Source organism: Phyllobates terribilis, unplaced genomic scaffold (assembly GCF_046119375.1).
Source record: "Phyllobates terribilis strain yellow unplaced genomic scaffold, ASM4611937v1 Scaffold_2__4_contigs__length_985480577, whole genome shotgun sequence".
Taxonomy (NCBI): domain Eukaryota; kingdom Metazoa; phylum Chordata; class Amphibia; order Anura; family Dendrobatidae; genus Phyllobates; species Phyllobates terribilis.
Genome location: NW_027362762.1, coordinates 466777322 through 466796961, shown reverse-complemented (window position 1 = coordinate 466796961; position 19640 = coordinate 466777322). Strand labels below are relative to the sequence as shown.

Here is a 19640-nt window from a genome sequence, read left to right as displayed (position 1 = left end):
GAGAAGGGTCTTGTAATGGAGATATTACTGGGCTATCAGTATATATAATACTTTTGAGAGAAATACCTATAGTCATTTTGGATATCGTGAGTGGGCGCAGAAAGTGAAACTGATGCATATCACAAAAGTCAAAATTAATGTGTATCACAAAAATGTAGAAAATAAAAAGGGGGAGGGGGGAGTTTAGAACCCAAAAGCTGCTTTTCCTTTTCTGATGAAACGGGAGCTAGAAGATGGTGGAGCACATCCATTGGAGATATTTAGCTGGAATACATTCATTGAGAGTATTTGTATTGGCTAGAAAGTTCCTGCTTCAAAAGTAGGTCAGCGGTGACGTAAGGGTGGTAACTAAGATGAAAAAATTCTCATCATAGAACTCCCCTGCAAGCTGGCTATACCACAAGGACACAGAGAGCAAGGTACATCCCCGTCTACTACGGTCAGTGGGGGATTGTGGATTATGTTCATCCAAGGATAAATTGAAACCAACGAAAGAAGTTAAAGTGTGTTAATAACATAGTACCACATCAGATAAATTGAAGATGGGAAATTATGTGTATAAACCGGCAAAGGGATAGAACTAAACAGTTCTATTATCATTTATTTTCTGAATGTTGGGTGAACATAATCCACAATCTCCCACTGATCGCAGTCGACATCAATGTACTGTTAGAACCCTCCTGTTTGTTTTTTCCATCTTGTGTTTTGCGGTCACGTGACCATCTGACTTTATATTCCAGCTCCGCCCTTTTGGCTGTGCTGGACTTCAGTGTTTGACTGTTTCTCTAGCCAGGTGCTTCTGTGCCTTTCTCTTTGAGTTCGTTTGGTCCTTCTGGGACCTCTAGTACTTTTTTGTCTGTTTGTCTTTTTGTGTTCTGCAACAACTTCTCTGTTTAGGAGGTGTCCCATATTTGTTCCAGTCCTTAGTTCTTTTAGGGACCCCTCCCCTTATGCTATAGGTCTTCGTTCACACTAGCCGAGGACTAAGGCGGGTCTGTTCGCTAGGAACAGGCAGCCCGCTACATCGTAGCGATTCAGCTTAGTTTTACTGTAGGGACAGTTTTCCCTTATCTTTCCTTAGTACATGTTGCAGATCATAACAGTAAGTCCAGCCCAAAAAAACTAAAAGGAAAGAAATTCGGGGATCAGTATGGTTTCCGTCCAGGATTTGGCTCAACGCCTACAGGAATTGTCTCTGGAGGTAGCCAAGTTCCAGCAACACAAGAGTAGCTGTTCTGAAGCGCATTTTGTGGAACCCAAGGTAGGACTGCCTGATGTTTTTTATGGTAAACAGCAAGATTTTTTTTCCTTTAAAAATGCTTGTTTGTTATATTTTCGTTTGAGACCAAGGTCCTCTGGGAATGAATCACAGCGCATTGGTTTTATTATGTCACTTTTGCGTAAAGAACCACAGGGGTGGGCCTTTTCTCTCCAACCTAATGATCCATGTTTAAGGTCTGTAGAAGAATTTTTTTCTGCTATGGGGCTATTATATGACGATCCTGATCGAATCTCATCTGCTGAGGCATAACTCAGGCGTTTGAATCAGGGGTCAGGTGATGTTGAAAATTATTGCATACACTTCAGAAGATGGGCCTCAGAAGTTAAATGGAATGATCCGGCCCTGAAATGTCTATTTCTTGCTGGTCTGAGTGAAAGGGTTAAGGATTTGCTAATTGCATTCCCCGCACCTGAGACTCTGCAGGATGCCATGCAATTAGCTATTCGTGTGGATAGGAGACTGAGATTTAGACAGAATGAGGTAAAGACTCCTGTAATGCCAGGTCCTAGTCCCCAGAAAATCTGCTCTGACGGCGGAGAACCGATGGAGGTTGGGGCGAAGTCGCTCCCCTCTCAGGAAAGAGACTGGAGGTAAAGCTGACCATTTGATTAAGTATTGTGAGCTTCGTTTAAGTAAAGAAAAAAAAAAGGTCAGTTACACCCGCATAGCTTGTTTACGCTCTGCAGGAGTATTTCTTTCTGGGAGTACTACTTTGCAGGAAAATTTGATTGAATTTCAGGTATTTGTGGATTGTGGTTCAACACCTAATGTGATTGATAAAGGGTTTTTGGAAAACCTCAAATTGAAATCCAAACCTTTGTCATCACCTATTTCTGTGATTGCAATTAATAACACTCCCTTGAAATGTATTACTCACAAGGTTGCTGCATTTCCCTCACTATCAATGGAGTTCATCAAGAAATTTTGGACTTGGTTGTATTAGATAATTTACCCTCTCTGGTCGTTCTAGGTTTGCCTTAGTTAAAACTGCACAATCCTCTGCTGGACTGGTCTATTAATGTGATTAAGTCTTGGAGTCCGAAGTGCTATGATAAATGTTGTAATGGTCGCATTGCGGCTGTGGAAAAAGGGAAATTACCTGTACCTATTCAAGATTTTTGGAGGGTTTTTTCAGAGGAGGAGTCGCAAGTTTTACCTCTTCATAGAGACTATGATTGTGCCATTGAGTTTGTTCCCGGAAAGAAAGGCCTTGGAGGAGTACATACAGACTAGCCTGGCTGCTGGTCACATTAGACCTACTAAGTCGCCTGTGGCAGTTGGATTTTTCTTTGTTAAAAAAAAGGACGGGGGTTTACGTCCATGTCTGGATTTTCGTGAAATTAATAAGATTACCGTACGCAATTCCTACCCATTGCCGTTAATTCCTGACTTGTTTACCCAGTTGGTGGGGGCCAAGTGTTTCTCTAAAATTGATCTCTGGGGGGCATACAATTTGTTACGAGTGAAGGAGGGTGATGATTGGAAAACTGCTTTTAACACTCCGGTAGGTCATTTTGAGAATCTGGTGATGCCTTTTGGTCTTACCAATGCACCTGCATTTTTTCAGAACCTTATTAATGACATCCTGACACCTTTGATTGGTAAGAATGTGGTTGTGTATTTGGATGACATTTTGATTTATTCACCAGATCTAGAGTCCCATTGGCAGAGTGTACGTGAAGTTTTGCAGTTATTGAGTGATAATTCACTCTTTGCTAAGCTGGAGAAATGTGAGTTCGCTGTGCAAAAAATTAGTTTTTTGGGCTACATTGTCTCCAGCGAGGGCTTTGAGATGGACCCGGTGAAGGTTCAGGCTGTGCAGAAATGGCCTAGGTCTATTGGTTTGAAATCTATACAGAGATTTTTGGGTTTTGCCAATTATTACAGGAAATTCATTAAGAATTTTTCTGTAATTGTTAAGCCTCTGACCGATCTCACCAGGAAAGGTGCGAATACGGTCCAGTGGACTACTGAGGCCATTGAAGCGTTTGAGTATCTCAAAGACAGGTTCAGTTCTGCCCCTATCCTTATGCAGCCTGATGAGACCAAGCCTTTTATGGTCGAGGTCGATGCTTCATCGGTGGGGGTCGGAGCAGTTTTGTCTCAGGAGAACAAGGATGGAGTACATCCTTGTGCCTTCTTTTCGAAAAAAAATTCGGAAAGCGAACTGAATTATGATGTTGGAAATCGGGAGATGCTGGCTATTAAACTCGCGTTTGAACATTGGCGTCATTTTTTGGAAGGTGCTAGATTTCCTATTCAGGTTTTCACAGATCATAAGAATTTGATCTATCTGGATGCTGCCAAGCGCTTTAATGCCCGTCAAGCTAGGTGGGCACTTTTTTTTCTCGGTTTCATTTTTCTGTTACCTATATCCCTGCTACTAAGAATGTTAAAGCCGATGCTTTATCTCGCAGCTTCTCTCCTACGGTCGGTGCCGAGGAGGAGGAGAGCATTTTACAGAAAGGAGTTGTGGTGTCGGCATTGAACTCCGTTTTGGAGAATGGGATTCCGAAAGCTCAAGATGATGCCCCATCTAATACTCCCCATGGGAGGTTTTTCGTGCCTAGAGCCTTTAGGAGAGATTTGTTTGTGGAGAGTCATGAGTCTCGGTTGGCAGGTCATCCAGGAATTTCGGAGACTAAGAGACTTATCAGTCGCAGTTTTTGGTGGCCTGGATGGCAGAAGGAAGTCATCAAGTGGGTGCATCAATGTACTATGTGTGCTAGGTCAATGGCTTCACATACTCCTGCTGAGGGGTTGCTTTTCCCTCTGGAGGTTCCTAGTGCACCTTGGACGCATCTCACAATGGATTTTACTACTGATCTTCTTGTGTCCGAGGGTTTTACTGTCATATGGGTGGTCGTGGACTGTTTTACCAAGATGTGTCATTCGGTTCCATTCATTAAGATGTCCTGCGCCAAGACACTCGCTAAGACGTTTGTTAAGGAGATTGTCAAGCTCCATGGCGTTCCCACGGATACTGTTTCTGATAGAGGACTTCAGTTTGTGGCTCGCTTTTGGCGTGCTTTTTGTGACAGGTTGGGAGTCCATTTGTCATTTTCGTCTGGGTATCATCCTGAGTCTAATGGACAGACTGAAAGAAAGAACCAGGATGTTGAACAGTTTTTGCGTTGTTTTGTGGCGGACAATCAAGAGGTGTGGTCTGAGTTTCTGCCTCTCGAAGAATTTGCTCTTAACAATCATACATCCTCGTCTGCTGGGTGTTCTCCTTTTCTTTGTTGTACTGGGAGACATCCGTCTTTTGGTTCGTTATCCAATTTTGGGTTGGCGGTGCCGGAGGAGAAGAATTTTTCGGGTGATTTGGAGAGAGTTTGGACTAATGTACGTTGCAACCTTCAAGAAGCTAACAAGAAGTCCAAGAAGTATTTTGACAGGAAACGTAAGGAGGTTTTGTTTACTGTGGGTGACATGGTTTGGTTGTCCTCAAAGAACCTGCGGTTGAGAATTCCCTCTAAAAAACTGGGTCATACGTTTGTGGGTCAATTTAAAGTTCTTCAGGTTGTTATCCCATCTGCTGTTAGGTTGGATGTCCCTACTTCCTCGAAGATTAATCCTGTGTTTCATGTTTTCCTTGTTGAAAAAGGCTGATGAATCAGATAGGGATGCCACTGTCTCAGTTCTTCCTGTGTTGGAAGACGGCGAATATGAAATTTCTCGTGTCTTGAATTCTAGATGGCATAAAGGGAGATTACAGTATCTTGTCTCCTGGAAGGGTTTAGGTCCCAAAGACAACTCCTGGGTAAGGATGGATGATGTCTCTGCTCCTAGGCTTGTTAAAGCTTTCCACAAGAGGTTTTCGGATAGGCCTGGGCCTGGAGGATCCGGAGGATCCTCATAAAAGAGGGGGTACTCTTAGAACCCTCCTGCTTGATTTTTCCATCTTGTGTTTTGCGGTCACGTGACCATCTGACTTTATATTCCAGCTCCGCCCTTTTGGCTGTGCTGGACTTCAGTGTTTGACTGTTTCTCTAGCCAGGTGCTTCTGTGCCTTTCTCTTTGAGTTCGTTTGGTCCTTCTGGGACCTCTAGTACTTTTTTGTCTGTTTGTCTTTTTGTGTTCTGCAACAACTTCTCTGTTTAGGAGGTGTCCCATATTTGTTCCAGTCCTTAGTTCTTTTAGGGACCCCTCCCCTTATGCTATAGGTCTTCGTTCAGACTAGCCGAGGACTAAGGCGGGTCTGTTCGCTAGGAACAGGCAGTCCGCTACATAGTAGGGATTCAGCTTAGTTTTACTGTAGGGACACAAATGCGCTTCCTCGTCAAACCCCTATTTCATCAGAAAAAGAACAGCAGCTTTTGGGTTTGAAACCCACACTCCCGCTCTTTTTTTATTTTCTACATTTTTGTGATACATATCAGTTTCACTTTCTGCACCTACTCATGATATCCAAAATGACCATAGGTATTTCTCCCAAAAGTATTATATATAATGATACCACAGTAACATCTCCGTTAAGAGACCCTTCTCCAGTAACAACATTTGGCATCCATGGTGGCACCTCAGATAATGACACCAAATAAAGATTTTTTTTTTGTACAGCAACCGCAAGTCAGTTCAAATCCTATTGACATTCTCATTCTTTTTTCTTTGATAATTTTATAAGAAATAATTGAATTTTAATGTGCAATGTTTATGTACTTTTATTATTGTTTTGAATGTGTTTGTATATGTCATGTATGTTATATTTTGTCACATCGCACCAATGGACCATGGCTGAACTTTGACATGTTATGTGCCTTTTTGCAGTTCTTTTAAAAAAAATCAGCATATATAACTGTCAGTCTGGTATAGATCCCCAATAAGCTTATGTACTGAAGAAGAAGTTTGGATAACTTCAAAACATGTTGACTTTGTAACCGTCCTAATAAACAATGCATCTTTAACTCCCTCACCTCTCAAGCTTCTCCTTGTGAGTCCACCAGCAGCGCAGGAAAACCGCTCCAAATCCGCACAGCAGATTACTTGCAGTGACTCAGTTGTAATATTAATCTAGTTGAACAATTTGAAGGATTCGGAAAGTTTCCACTAAAAAAAAACAAACACTAAAAGATCAGTGTGAACATACCCTACGGCTGCCCATATGGGCAGAAATTACAATTAATGTCTCATATAGACGTCCATGCAAATCGGTGCAAGATCGGACAGCAATGCACGGACTGGCCGCGTCTCTCCCAACCCGAGTATGACAGTCAAATAGAAATACATGAAGCTGTCACGTTCGGGTCAGGAGAGCTGCGCCCAGTCAATGTATTGTGGTCCGATCTCTGACTGATTTGCACGGACGTCTGCATAAGCCCTAAATCAGAATTATGTTTAAAGGATTATTCCAAATCTGCACACTTCCGTAGTATTGGGAGGTGAGTAGCACCAGTGATTTACATCTAAGGATCCCTGACGGGACGAATGTGCCATAGGCAGGTGTAAGGCAATTGGACAACTGCAAAATACCTGCCAATCATGCACGTGACCCAAGAGGTATTTGTATACATGACACACCACTCACCTCCCAATATGGAAGTGAGCATAGTCAGAATAATCATTAAACCATAATTATGTAAAATGACATTATTCTTATGACCTGCTGTCCTCTCAATAAAAAAACATTGATGAAAGGAGAATGTGGAGGAAGTCACATTGCAGGGGCTAATGAGCCATGGCTTGGAGACCCCAGCATTAGATAGTTGGCTCACCGTGTTGCTAGGTATAGCTGACATTCATCTAATGTGTACGGCTATCTTTACAATCATGCCCTAATTTTGAATAGGTAATCAATGTTTGATCACTGATTGTCTGACTTCCTTTTTTCATAAGGAGCAACATATACTTCCCAAAAGCTGCAATGCAGCTCATCCCATTGATAGGAGTGCCATTACTCGTTCTTTGTGATGATTAATAATTTTACAGATAACCCTTTAAACAGAATGCTGCTCATGTCACTTGCATTTTGAAAATTTGGATCAAATTCTTCAGAAAAAGAAAGAAATCAGACTTACGTGCCATCAGAACTGTTACTATTTGTGCTGCCATCTGTGGACTCCCGACTGCCTTGTCTAGTCACCCGATTTCTCATCTCCACAGCAATACCCGTCTCTGTGCTGCGCCGAATGTTACTGCGCAGTTTCTTTGTTGTGCCATCTGTAAACATACACAAGACAGAATTACAATATAGACTCTATATTGTAATAGAATCTATATTATAGAGGGCAAAGAGGCTCCAAGTTTAACAATATCTAGTAAACTGTACAGCAACAATTTTGGTTATCTAACACATGAGCCACTTGGTCTTGTGTAACAAATTGGCTTTTCATTATGTCTAATAAGATTTCTTGATTTCAATCCCTGCCAGAACAAATTCATCAGACACAGAAGAAAACTTGAGCTTGAAGCATCCTTCAGCAGCTTTCAGTGTTTTGTGACATTCTTTCATCTATTTTTCCAAGCTTGTTAATTCACATTCACATCTTAATTAGAAAACACATATCTACCTTTTTATATCTATGACATCCCAAATAAATGATTAAAAATAATAAATATTATAATAAATAAACGTACTGGCTATAATATAAATTTGTCTGCAAATATGAAGGCGTAAAACAAAGAACTGTTTACTTGTAGTGCTGACCATAGTACTGAAAGCTAAGAAATAGCAATTTGAGATTTGTTATATGGTCTTATTCCAGTAAGGTTACGTTAAAAATTTACTCTGAATTCTGACACTATTTATTTTGCATTTTGTGGATCGGCATATGATATGGGATAGGTAGAAGCAAGACGATGGCCAATCATGACATCTTGCCTTCACTCTGCAGTCCAACTCATCCCAAACCATCTCAATTAAATTGAAGTTGGGTGATTTTGGAGGCCATTTAATCTAATGCAGCACGCAATCCTTCCTGTTCTTGGTCACATAACCTTCACAGAACCTGGAGGTATGTTTTCAGTCATTGTCCTGTTAAAAAACAAATAGTGATGACACCAAGTGCAAACCAGATGGAATGGTAGCCATGCTGGGGAAGTGTGCTTTGAATTTAGAATAAATCATCAACTGTGGCACTAGCAAAGCACCCCACAGCATCACACCTCCCCTTCCATGCTTCATGGTGGGTACCACACATGTAAAAAACCATCTGCTCACCTTTTCTATGTCTCACAAAAGACATTTTGACTCATCAGAGCGCAGCACAGTTTTCCACTGATCTAATGTCTGGTCTTGTTTTGTTTGGCCCAAACAAGTCTCTTCTTGTTTGTGGTTCTCAGTAGTGGCTTCATTGCAGCATTTCGACCATAAAGGCCTGCTTCTTGCAGTCTCATCTGTACAGTTGTGAATGGTGTCTGCTACCTAATGTCTGTGCATCAATTATGAGCACTGTTATCTGAGATCTTGTCAATTTGTATTTTCTGAGTGTGGTAATTCTGATGAACTTATCCTCTGCAGCAGATGTAATTATTGGTCTTCCTTCCCTGGTGTGGTCCTCAGGAAAGCCAGTTTCATCAAAGCAATTTATGGTTTTCACGAATGCACATGAAGTTAACTTCAAGGTTCTAGCAATTTTAAATATTTACTGACCTTTATGTTTTAAAGTATTGATGGACTGTTGTTTCTCTTTACTTTGTTAAGTAGTTGTTGCTATATTCTGGCTTCAAACAATTGTAGAATATGGTCCAGCACTATATGGAACTGTGTACCAATATTGCCTCTGCAAAACACCTGATGATCGCAAACACTTTCTGAAAGCCGGTGACTCCATAAATGAACTCCTGACTAGGCATATCTGTTCTTTGGAAACCATTCCAAATGACTAATTACTGAAACTGCTTGAAATAATACCAAAGGTGTGTAAAGCTGTCTTCAGAGTTAAAGGAGGTGATTTGAATAAGGCAGGATTTATCACATACCGATTTGTTACACAAGTTTCTTTACTCATTGTTTCCATATGTTTTTGCAGCCTTCAGACTGAATCCACAATGTGCACATTCCAATAAGAAGAAAGGAAACCATTGCTTGAACAGGTGTGTCCAAACTTTTGACTGGTATTGTATGTAGGAATTGGAGTTCTGTTTTCTGTCACACAGCTCCTAATCCCTGCTTGGCTACAGTGTTAAATTATGCAATTCTGACTACCAGCCTGGAGGCTGATTCTGGGGTAGCTAAATAACTTATTGAATACACATTTATTGTTGCTTGGGTCTTTAGCAACAAACAACATTGTGGTGCTGATCTTAGCTGGGATTGATTTCTTGTATTTTTTTGTTGTACTTATATTGCTGAATTCAATGGAGATGTACGCTTCCTCTACTGACAACTACAGGCGGGATGCATTTTTCAATTTCAAGGAGCTCTCAAAGAAAGTAATTTTGATCGCTTATCCCAAAATCAGATCTGTGAGGTGCAACTTCCCTACCCCTGTTGACTTAAAGGGTCCATGATACCTTTATTGTTTAGCAGGCACAGCTTTGTACTATTCACTTGAATTGGACTGAGTTGCAATAAGTTGTAATGTCCAGTGAGTGCACAGGTCAATTCAGTCATCCGATTGGTGGGTTGCAAAGAGCTGGTTGGACCTCCACATATTTAACAGCGATGACCTATCCTAAGGATAGGCAATAGCGATGATTGAGCGTGTTCTATTAACCTCTTCGGGGAGCACGTTCAGGTGCTCGCTGAGTATTTTGGCGTGCTCGGCATTTCTTTTAATGTCACCACGCTTGCAAGTATCACGGATGTTTGACAGCTGTGACACATGCAGAGATTGCCTACCAAGCAATCTCTGCATATGTCACAGCTGTCAAACAGCCGTGACACTTCCAGGCGCGGCGACAGCAAAAGAGATGCCGAGCACGCCAAAATACTCGGCGAGCACCCGAGCGTACTCGCCGAAGGGGTTAATAGAACACGCTCGATCATCACTAATAGGCAACTAATATTGAAATGCCAGAAAACCTCTTTAATTTGACTCTCAGGAACACACAAACAGAGCTTCATGTCCTGTAAACTGTTGTCCTTTTTTGAATGTGTAACATTTCACTTGATTTGAACACTAAGGGCATGTTGGAGCAATATAAATAAAGAAAATATGTTAGAATTATGATAATTATGCCTCTTCATAATGATATAAGAAAATCATGCGGATATGCTACAACTTTATGGTCAGTGTTTATGTAATAGTCTGGCTAAATTTCTTATATGTTTAATTATTAAATTCTTAATATGTTTCATAAAAAGTTAGGCAATCGGTGAAGTCTAAATACCGCTTTACGCAGAGTGATCTCCTGTGCCACATGGACACTGATTAGTCAATGCTGTGATTTCTAAAAAAACAAAAAAAAACAATGGGTATACCTGATTTTTCCGCCATAACTAGGTAACTTTGACATGTAAAGAGTTTTTTTTTCCAAAAATTACTTTTTATTTACATGGTGGATAGTTGAAAAATCTAGAAATGTGTTCTTCCTAATCGTTGCTCTTGGATCACGAGAAAGACCCCAAGATGAAGGGAGTTAAGTGACCAGCTTTGCAAAAAAAACTTTTGTTACTCAGACAAGTGAAAAGTAATGCTGTGTTTACATGGCACAATCGCGCGCATGAAATGACCACTGATCAACTACATGCAAGCCAACAACAGTCGTTTAATTGCCTGATTCTCTGTGCAAAGAATGACTGAGTTATATCCATATTTGTACTTGCTCCCTCAGCTTCTACTTCTGTTGTCATTGGTGCCGACTCTCCATTATGGGCGACACTGCAGCAGTTTATGTCGGTCTTCTGGATGCCATCCAGGCTGATACCTTTGTGGTTAACTTCTGAACTCGCTCATCGAATTAACTCCCATCTGTGCGCCTATGTTGGGGCTCACACTATTGAAACCCCTCGCCTCCTACATCTATTTACCAGTTCTAAGTTCCCTTACTCTGATTCACTTGTGTTTTTTTGCCACTGCACAGCTAATTTGTTTCCGGTTTCTGAACTTGGCCCATGTTTAGAATATTCTGCTGCCTGTTAACTCTGTTTATGCCCTCCTCGTATTAACATGGCTTTCTAACCATCCTCTGCTAGCTGGCTCCACTAGCCAGGAGCCACTCTCAGGAGTCTATGTGTAAGTCAACATCCCTAGGGTTGAAAGCGTGAAGGCCAGGTTTCCCCCTTGGATCTGCTAGATGGCGTGGCTAGCATAAGGCCTGTCCGTGAAAGCCCTATTGAGAGCTTTGTGACAGATTGTTTATACAATCGTTCTGTGAGTGTAGAGTATCATGGTATTGGCAGCACATGTCCTGTTTAGACAGGAAGATATGCTGTCGAGAACAATGATGTTTAAGCTGACTTACAAATCATTGCACCCTTTTTGCTCATTTGTCACATGATTGCCAGTCAGGCCTGATAGTAAGGAACAAGGGTTCCTTATGAACACTTGTTCACCAATTATTGGTCCATTTAAATGAACCTTAACTGAGTAATTAATTATTTTTTAAACTGGCATGGTTTCACATGCATCTGTTGTTGGAAAATTGTATCATGATTGGTCTGTTGATGGATTCCTATTTATCTTTCTGATTTAGCAAACGTTTTCATGAGCCTGCCATACTATAGAGATCTGTCGTGATCATTTTTAAGCATTCTGGTCAAGTGTGAAGATTTAAAATTATGAAAATGTTTGACAATTTATTAATCTATATTCCACCATAGAAGGCTCTGTCACAGATTCCGCAAAAAATAAATACAGTCATGGCCGAAAGTGTTGGCACCCTTGAAATTGTTCCAGAAAATGAAGTAGTTTTGCCAGAAAATGATTGCAATTCTACATCTTTTGTTATACACATGTTTATTTCCTTTGTGTGTATTGGAACTACACAAAACTGAGAAAAGAAGGCAAATTGGACATAATTTCACGCAAAACCCCAAAAATTGGTTGGACAAAGGAAATAAACATGTGTATAACTAAACATGTGTAATTGCAATAATTTTCTGGGATAAATACTTCATTTTCTAGAACAATTTAAAGGTGCCAGCACTTTTGGCCATGACTGTATATAGTGCAGCATGGTGCATTTTTTTTGTCAAGTAAAATACATGCTACCAAGGAGGAAATCTTTAATTGATCCGTTCTGGCACTTCTGTTCATTTTATCATTCCGTTTCTATGATGGAATAAAACTATAGATTTAACAAATGCAATGTTAAGAATTTAAGGAGCATTCTGATCAATTCATTATCATGCAATGTTTTTCTAGCGACAAAACCAATGTGGTAATTACAGTCATGGACCTATTGTGAACTTAAAAAGAATAAAAAAATCTGAAAAAAATCCATCCTAATTTCTGGAAATCAAGCTAAATCAACAAGATAATGGCTGCGCTGTAACCTGTCAGTGATTCTTGTGATTTATTCCCTTAGACTTCATGGCGCATTAGTTACAAAATAACGCTATGAATCATGATATTTGGGATTTTTTTGTGTTCTCATTGCTCAGAATGCTCGTCTGTGTACATAAAACTGTCATCTCATCTATTACCGTTAATTGAGGTGTTTGTGAAGGAGTGGGAAGAGGCGAGGCAAGCTTTCACCCTCTGCGGTTATCAGTAAGAGTCTGGAGGAGCTGTGTCACTTGTTATTAATTTCATTTCATATGTTGGAAAGACATTAGTGTAACTGGGATCCATTAGTGTTTAAGTGCTTTCTTTTCAGCACAACCAGTGCTCAGTCTTTTAGGGGCACTGTCTGGAAACGTATCCTCACATGGAGGCTGACATGTCACAGTCAATATGAAATAGCATCTTAGCAGGAATAGTGATACTTTGTTACATGGCCCAAAAGTTTAAAAAGTATTTACAGTTACACTATACCTACTATATGGTAGTCATGGTAGTGTGGTTAGCCATTCCCTATATTATTTGTGTTGAGAAATTATAGTATAGGAGAATATTTTCTGACTAGTCAGGAACACACTACACAATTTCACACTGAGAATGATGGTCAAAGAGCTCATTATCCAAGTACCTTCTGCTGTGTGGGATGTAAGCAATAGACCTGGTGAAAAAAAAACATATTTCCACAGTAAAAGTATGCAGTCTCCATTCAACGCTAGTTCTCCAGAAAGATATTCACCCCGATTCATTAAGGTGATTACACCAGAAAAATGTTGGTACAACCACACCACTTGAAAGATACACATGATTCATTAAGTGGCACCTTTTACTCCACCATACCTCTATATTGAAAATGGTGTGTATATATATATATATAACACTAGTATTAATGAATAGTGGCCATAGTCTTTACATATAAAACTTGATCTAAAGCAGGGGTCTCAAACTCGGCTGGGTATATGGGCCGCACATGGAAAAAATTTGAATTTGGGGGGCCGCATTCTTTGTTCAATGTGACATTTTTAGTGATACCATTTTTTTTGTATAAACCTTTTGAACATTTTTGCAGTGTTTATTTTTTTATGGCTTGGGTCGTTATGGATGTGGCGATAATAAACGTGCACTTTTTTGTGTTTACTTTAGTTTACATATAAAACAGCATTTTTAGTGCCCAATATTTTTTCATGCTTTATTTTATTTTTTATTTTTTTTACAATTTTATTTCCCCCAATTGGCCACATACAGTAATATTGTCTTACAATTAGCATCATATAGTAATAATGGAAAACATCTTGTAGTAATGTTCCCCATCCAAGTCCCCATCTTGTACTAATGTGCCCCATCCAGGTCCCCATCCTGTGGCTATGTGCCCCATCCAGGTCCCCATCCTGTGGCAACGTTCCCCATCCTGGCGCCCATCTTGTACTAATGTGCCTCATCCAGGTCCCCATCTTGGGGCTATGTGCCCCATCCAGGTCCCCATCCTGTGGCAATGTTCCCCATCCAGGTCCCCATCTTGTGGCTATGTGCCCCATCCAGGTCCCCATCTTGTGGCTATGTGCCCCATCCAGGTCCCCATCTTGTGGCTATGTGCCCCATCCAGGTCCCCATCTTGTGGCTATGTGCCCCATCTTGTGGCTCTGTGCCCCATCCAGGTCCCCATCTTGTGGCTATGTGCCCCATCCAGGTCCACATCTTGAGGCTATGTGCCCCATCCAGGTCCACATCTTGTGGCTATGTGCCCCATCCAGGTCCCCTCTTGTGGCTATGTGCCCCATCCAGGTCCCCATCCTGTGGCTATGTGCCCCATCCAGGTCCCCATCCTCTGGCTATGTGCCCCATCCAGGTCCCCTCTTGTGGCTCTGTGCACCATCCCGGTCCCCATGTTGTGGCTCTGTGCCCCCTGTGCTGTTCTTCACACACATAAAATAGAAAAAAAAAAAGATGATTCTCACCTGTCCTCCGTTCCCTCGGCGGCCTTCCTGCAGATGTGGCCCGCAGGCACCACAGAGTCCGACCCCTTGACGATCCCGACCTGGTCCAGGAGGAGCCGCCGACAGCAGCGCTGCATTGCCGCACAGAGACTGTCTCCCAGCACAGCATTTTCAATGTCAGCCGCCGGCCAATCAGAGGCCAGCAGCTGACATCTGCATATGGCAATGACGTCATACTCGCTGCGCCGACACGCAGATATCAGCTGCTGGCCTCTGATTGGCCAGCGGCTGGCATTGGAAATGCAGTGCTGGGAAACAGTCTCTGTGTGGCAATTCAGCGCTGCTGTCGGCGGCTCCTCCTGGACCAGGTCGGGATCGTCAAGGGGTCTGTGCCTGCGGGCCGCATAAAGCAGCCTCAGAGGCCGCATGCGGCCCGCGGGCCGCGTGTTTGAGACCCCTGATCTAAAGGGATCCTGTCATGTCCAGAATTGCTATATACTTGCAGATATAGAGATAATCTGCAGGTACATAACTTAGCTTCCTGGAGTAATGGCTACTGGTAGAAAATGTTTTATTCTCCCTGCAGCCGCTTCGGTGTGGTGCAGGGAGCGGTTACACGTATTGCTCACCACACAGTGAGCTTGCTGTTATCACTCCCCTGCACATTGATTGACAGCTAGCTCTGCACACACATACTGTACACATATACTACACACACACTGCAGAGTAGGCTATCAAAGTGCAGGGGAGTGATAACAGGGCGCTCAGTATGGTGAGCGGTGCCTGTAATTCCTCCCTGCATCGTCCTGGGAGTACAGAAATTCAGTAAGCCAGCTACACAGGATTTAAACACTATTTTCCTGCAGATTACCTCTATATGTTCAGGTAAATAGCGTTTCAAGACATAACATGTTTTCTTTAAACTGATTCTCAGAAGCATCACGATCTACTTTTCTACCAGTGGTCGTTAGAGTGTTTGATATAAATAACAATTGTAAAAATTTAAAGGGGTTGTTCACTACTTCTCATTCCTCATGTTTGGTCCTGTTAAAATAAAAACACTTACACTCACCTCCCATGCCGATGCTGTTTGTTGGCACTCGCTTTCCCGGGGCTCATGGGAGGTTGCTATGTCACACAAGCCCTGCATCCAATCAGCCCTAGTGTGACTGTGCCCACCTTCGGACAAATCGAACTTCAAGAGGAAGTCAGAGAGTAGCCACAGCCCTGACTTTCTGTTGATGTTCAGTACATCCGAAGGCGGGCACAGTGACGCCAGCACTGATTTGGCGCAGGGCTAATGTGAAATAACAACCTCACGTGAGCCCCGGAAATGTGAGGGCTGACATCGCTGAAACGGCGGGAGGTAAGAATAGGTGTTTTTATTTTAATGGGCCCAAACATGAGGAATAAGAAGGGGTTGTACAAGTAGTTGACAACCCCTTTAAAGATGTACTCCCACCAAACTTATTGCCTAAACCTGTCTGAATGTTGTGAAGTGTAAGTCCAATGATTTACTCACTGTTTGCTGTCTTCCCCAGTTTCCAGCGCTGCTCTGGTCCTCTTCTGGGTGATGTGACTGTGACGCGCCCCCTGGGCCTGTGCTGTGCAGGGGAATACCCGGAGCCGGATCGCTGAGATGCTGGGGGTTGTAGTCTCCGTGTGGCGGTGACCCGGTCCGTGCCCAGGGTGGTCAAAGCAGTGGCAGTCTATTTGTATTGGAATAAGTGTCCGACTACGCCACCCGTGGATTGCGGTCAGTGGGGACCGCCGCTGCGCTGCAGACCGCTGAGGCTGATGTTGTTTGCGCAGCCGAGTATGGGATAACTCCCTACGGGAGGAGTATGGCCTCAGGGCAGCTGATGTGGATGATGGTGGTAGTGATGGTGTAAGTGTCCCAGTACTGATGGTGCTGGTGCGGCGATGAAACACAGAGACTTGTAATTGCAGTTTCCAAAGCTTTACTCACGGTTGTTATTCAGGTCAATGCTGCAGGCGATGACTGCCCAAGCCGTGCTGCGTCCACCAGGTGAGGGACTCGGTCAACTCCCAGGCAATTCCAGAGCGTGGTTCAGAGCTCCCCTCTCTTCCTTTCTACTGGCCGTCCCCACTAGTGACCCACCTTTGTCCAGCTTCCTCGGGCCTTCTGTTGGCGAAACCTCTCCCGGTTTCCCTGACCCTATGCGGTATGCCTTTCTGGTGGATGTAGTGAGGGGTCGCACCAAGATGTGGTCACAACCTCCGGTTTTGGCTGAGGATTAGTCGCCTCCACCAATTTGGGTTCCGGTACCCTATTCTGCCAACCCTTCACCCAGTATCTCCTCTGGGCATATGGGGTTCCTTCTGCCTTCGTGTCTCTGGGTCTTTCTCTGTGTTCCTTGCTTCCTTTCTCCTCTGTTCCAGTTCCTTTCTTACTTTCCTTTTCCGTTCCTTCTCCTCTCTCTTTCTGCTGCTTCTGGCCTCCACTCCAGGCCTGCCTCTGGAGCTGGGCCCAGACTGAGCCACAGCTCCCTGTCAGCCCTCTCTGGCTGAGCTCCTCTCCTCTTCTCCTCCTGACTGAACTGGCTGAACTCGACCCTGTTCTAAGATGGTGCCCACCTTTTATACCTTCTTCTGACACCCGAGCCCAGGTGACTAGCAACCAATGGGCTCCTACCTATGCCCAGAAACCCACCCCTATCTGCTCCTACACCACTGGGTTTTCCACCCCCCTCCCCACTCCAGCCAGGAACAGAAGCTGTCGTGCCTGCACTCTGTCTAGTGGGAGCACCGTTGGTCTGTTCCTCGGAAATGGGGTGTGTGTGGTGCATGCAGCTTACTGAGTCCTGGTCCACACTCCATCCTTACCCGGGAGTGGAATATCACACCTCTGGTCTGAAGTGCAATACCCCTGTAGCAGCCGAGCCCTCGGGGTGCTACATTCCCCCCTGGTAAATCACAGCACGTCCTCGGGCTGGAAAAGAGCAAAGACAATTTAAACATATAAAATTTTTAGAATGCATTCGTATATAAGACATTAACTTTTCACTCATCCCTTTATGGGAGGTATTCTTCTCTTTTTAACGTTACTGGTACTCCTTTTCATAAAACATCTTGCTAATGCCACTGGAACTCTTTTAGCATATAAAACATCACATAAAACATTTGCATTATTATTCTAGCAGCATATAAAACTTTTCAATATAAAACTTTTTCAAGTAGAACATTCTTGAGTTCTGGCCGCTGTGCAGCTTGCGACCAGGAAAAGGTGCAACAGTCCATTTAATCCTGAGGTAGACGTTGCAGTTTTTGTATAAAACCAGTAGGGGGCGCTTTAAGAAGCGCAACTATTTACAAGGGATTGGCCGCTCTCAGTCCTCGGCCAGTGGGGATAAGGGAGTGGCTGCTCACAGTCCTCAGCCTGGTAAAGGATATTGGGGTAACACGCACACAGGAAACTTTTTATCAAGAAACAGTTCCACACTAGTCCCAACGGGGACCACACTTCAATTCGCAACAGTTCTTGTACCCTGACGGGTAACTATACACAGTTCCATTTTACCGTTTACTGGTAACGGTGTAATTCTCGCTCTTCCGGGTAATCTTCTGGTCCGTCCGGATCCTCAGTGTATTCCGTGTCTGGGCGGTACTGCAGTTCCTCCTCTGTGAGCCGGTGAACGTGGAGGGCGTACAGTCCCTTTGCGCCCTTGTGCCGGGTGTAGGTGACTACGTCGCCGGGGTACAGGTCACATCCGTGATGTCCCTCTGGCAGGTGGCTTTCAACGTCCCTTCTAGTGACGAAGACGTCGGTGTCAGCCTCCGGGTCTCTGACGAAGCCCCAGCCATGCTCCAGCTGGAACTTGACTACGGTCCCGGTGGCTCTGGGTCCGCGGATGGCGTGGGTGTCTTGTCGGGCCCTCCTCTTTTGCTCCGCGCTCCTGGCCTGGAGTCGCTGCTCCCTGATGCGCCTCTGCCGCCGCTCTCTTTCATAGGTGGCTAGCTGCTGACGGCAGCACTCCAGGCGCTGGGCTTCTTCCGCCCGGGTCTCCTGGGTGAAGCCCATGAGGTTCTCGCCAGTGGGGTCCCATGCAAACTGGGTATCCTCCGGCAGGGGTGGAGCGATGTTGGCGGTCTCCGGGGCCGGGATCAAAGGCTCACTCAGGGGTCGCTCTTTCCGGAGACGGGGGTTGGCGAACTCCGGCGGCCATTCAAAGGGTAGCCCGTCCGGGCTGGTATATTGGGCATACAGGTCCGCACCCAAGGGTGGCACTGTGGGCTTCGGACGGGTGGCAGCGCCCGGGGGCACTCGGCCTTGTGACCAGGCCGGTGGTCGCTTGTTGGTCGCGCCCGGGGGTGGCACCGCCAAGGTAGGGGGCGCTGGTGAGGCAGCGGCACCCGGGTGTGCTGGGCCTTGCGTCCTGGCCTGTGACGTCTCACGCTGTACGGCGCCAGGGTTCAGAGGGCACAGCGCGGGGCGGGGCGTTACGACGGTGCTTGCTGCCTGAGGCCTAGCTGGTGGCGGTGGAGGCGTGGTGTCAGGTACGGTCCCCGGGGCTTCGGGTCCCGCAACGGAGGGTGAGGGTAGGCTGGTGTTCCCCGGGCTTGGGGTGGTGGCGTCCCCATTACCTGCCTCAGTCTCCGTGGCCTCCTCCGCGGCGTCAGCTGCAGCTGCCGGTCCCTCTTCTCCGCGCCCAGTGGTAAGCGCGCTGCCCGGTTCCGGCGGGGTCCTCTGCTGGTCACCTCCGTGCTGCCGGGCCATCTCCTCTCTCCACCCGGCAAACACATCCCGCTGCGCCCGGACCATTCTTTTATTCAGATCTTCCAGCGCTGCGCGTGCACGGTCCGGGTCTCTAGGCAGTTGGGCCAGCAGTTCTGTCAGGCTGCAGGGTGGCTCCGCTTGCAGCAGGCTGCGGGCCAGGGTGCTGGTGGATTTTTCTGCTCCCTCCATCTCCGGGTGCAGCAGGTCCAGACTGATCCAGGCCGCACCCAGCCCCTCAGTTTTCTTTCCTATCCGCCCCCATGGGGGGTTGGTCTTGGGGGCATCTGCTGACAATCACCTTC

At 44.7% G+C, this 19640-nt stretch overlaps 1 protein-coding gene and 1 long non-coding RNA gene across 3 annotated transcripts in view; one reads left to right on the top strand and one right to left on the bottom strand.

Annotated features, from left to right (window-relative positions):
* RIMS3 (regulating synaptic membrane exocytosis 3) overlaps positions 1 to 19640 on the bottom strand; it is a 182644-nt gene that overhangs the window by 57663 nt on the left and 105341 nt on the right. For both annotated transcript variants that reach the window (XM_073665730.1, XM_073665731.1), the window contains exon 3: positions 7300 to 7441. In XM_073665730.1, coding sequence (XP_073521831.1) covers positions 7300 to 7441 — 142 coding nt within the window. The remainder of the gene's footprint in view (positions 1 to 7299; positions 7442 to 19640) is intronic.
* LOC141216943 (uncharacterized) overlaps positions 1 to 19640 on the top strand; it is a 137272-nt gene that overhangs the window by 42500 nt on the left and 75132 nt on the right. Inside the window, exon 2 of the long non-coding RNA XR_012285862.1 lies at positions 9253 to 9316. This is a non-coding gene — a long non-coding RNA (uncharacterized lncRNA). The remainder of the gene's footprint in view (positions 1 to 9252; positions 9317 to 19640) is intronic.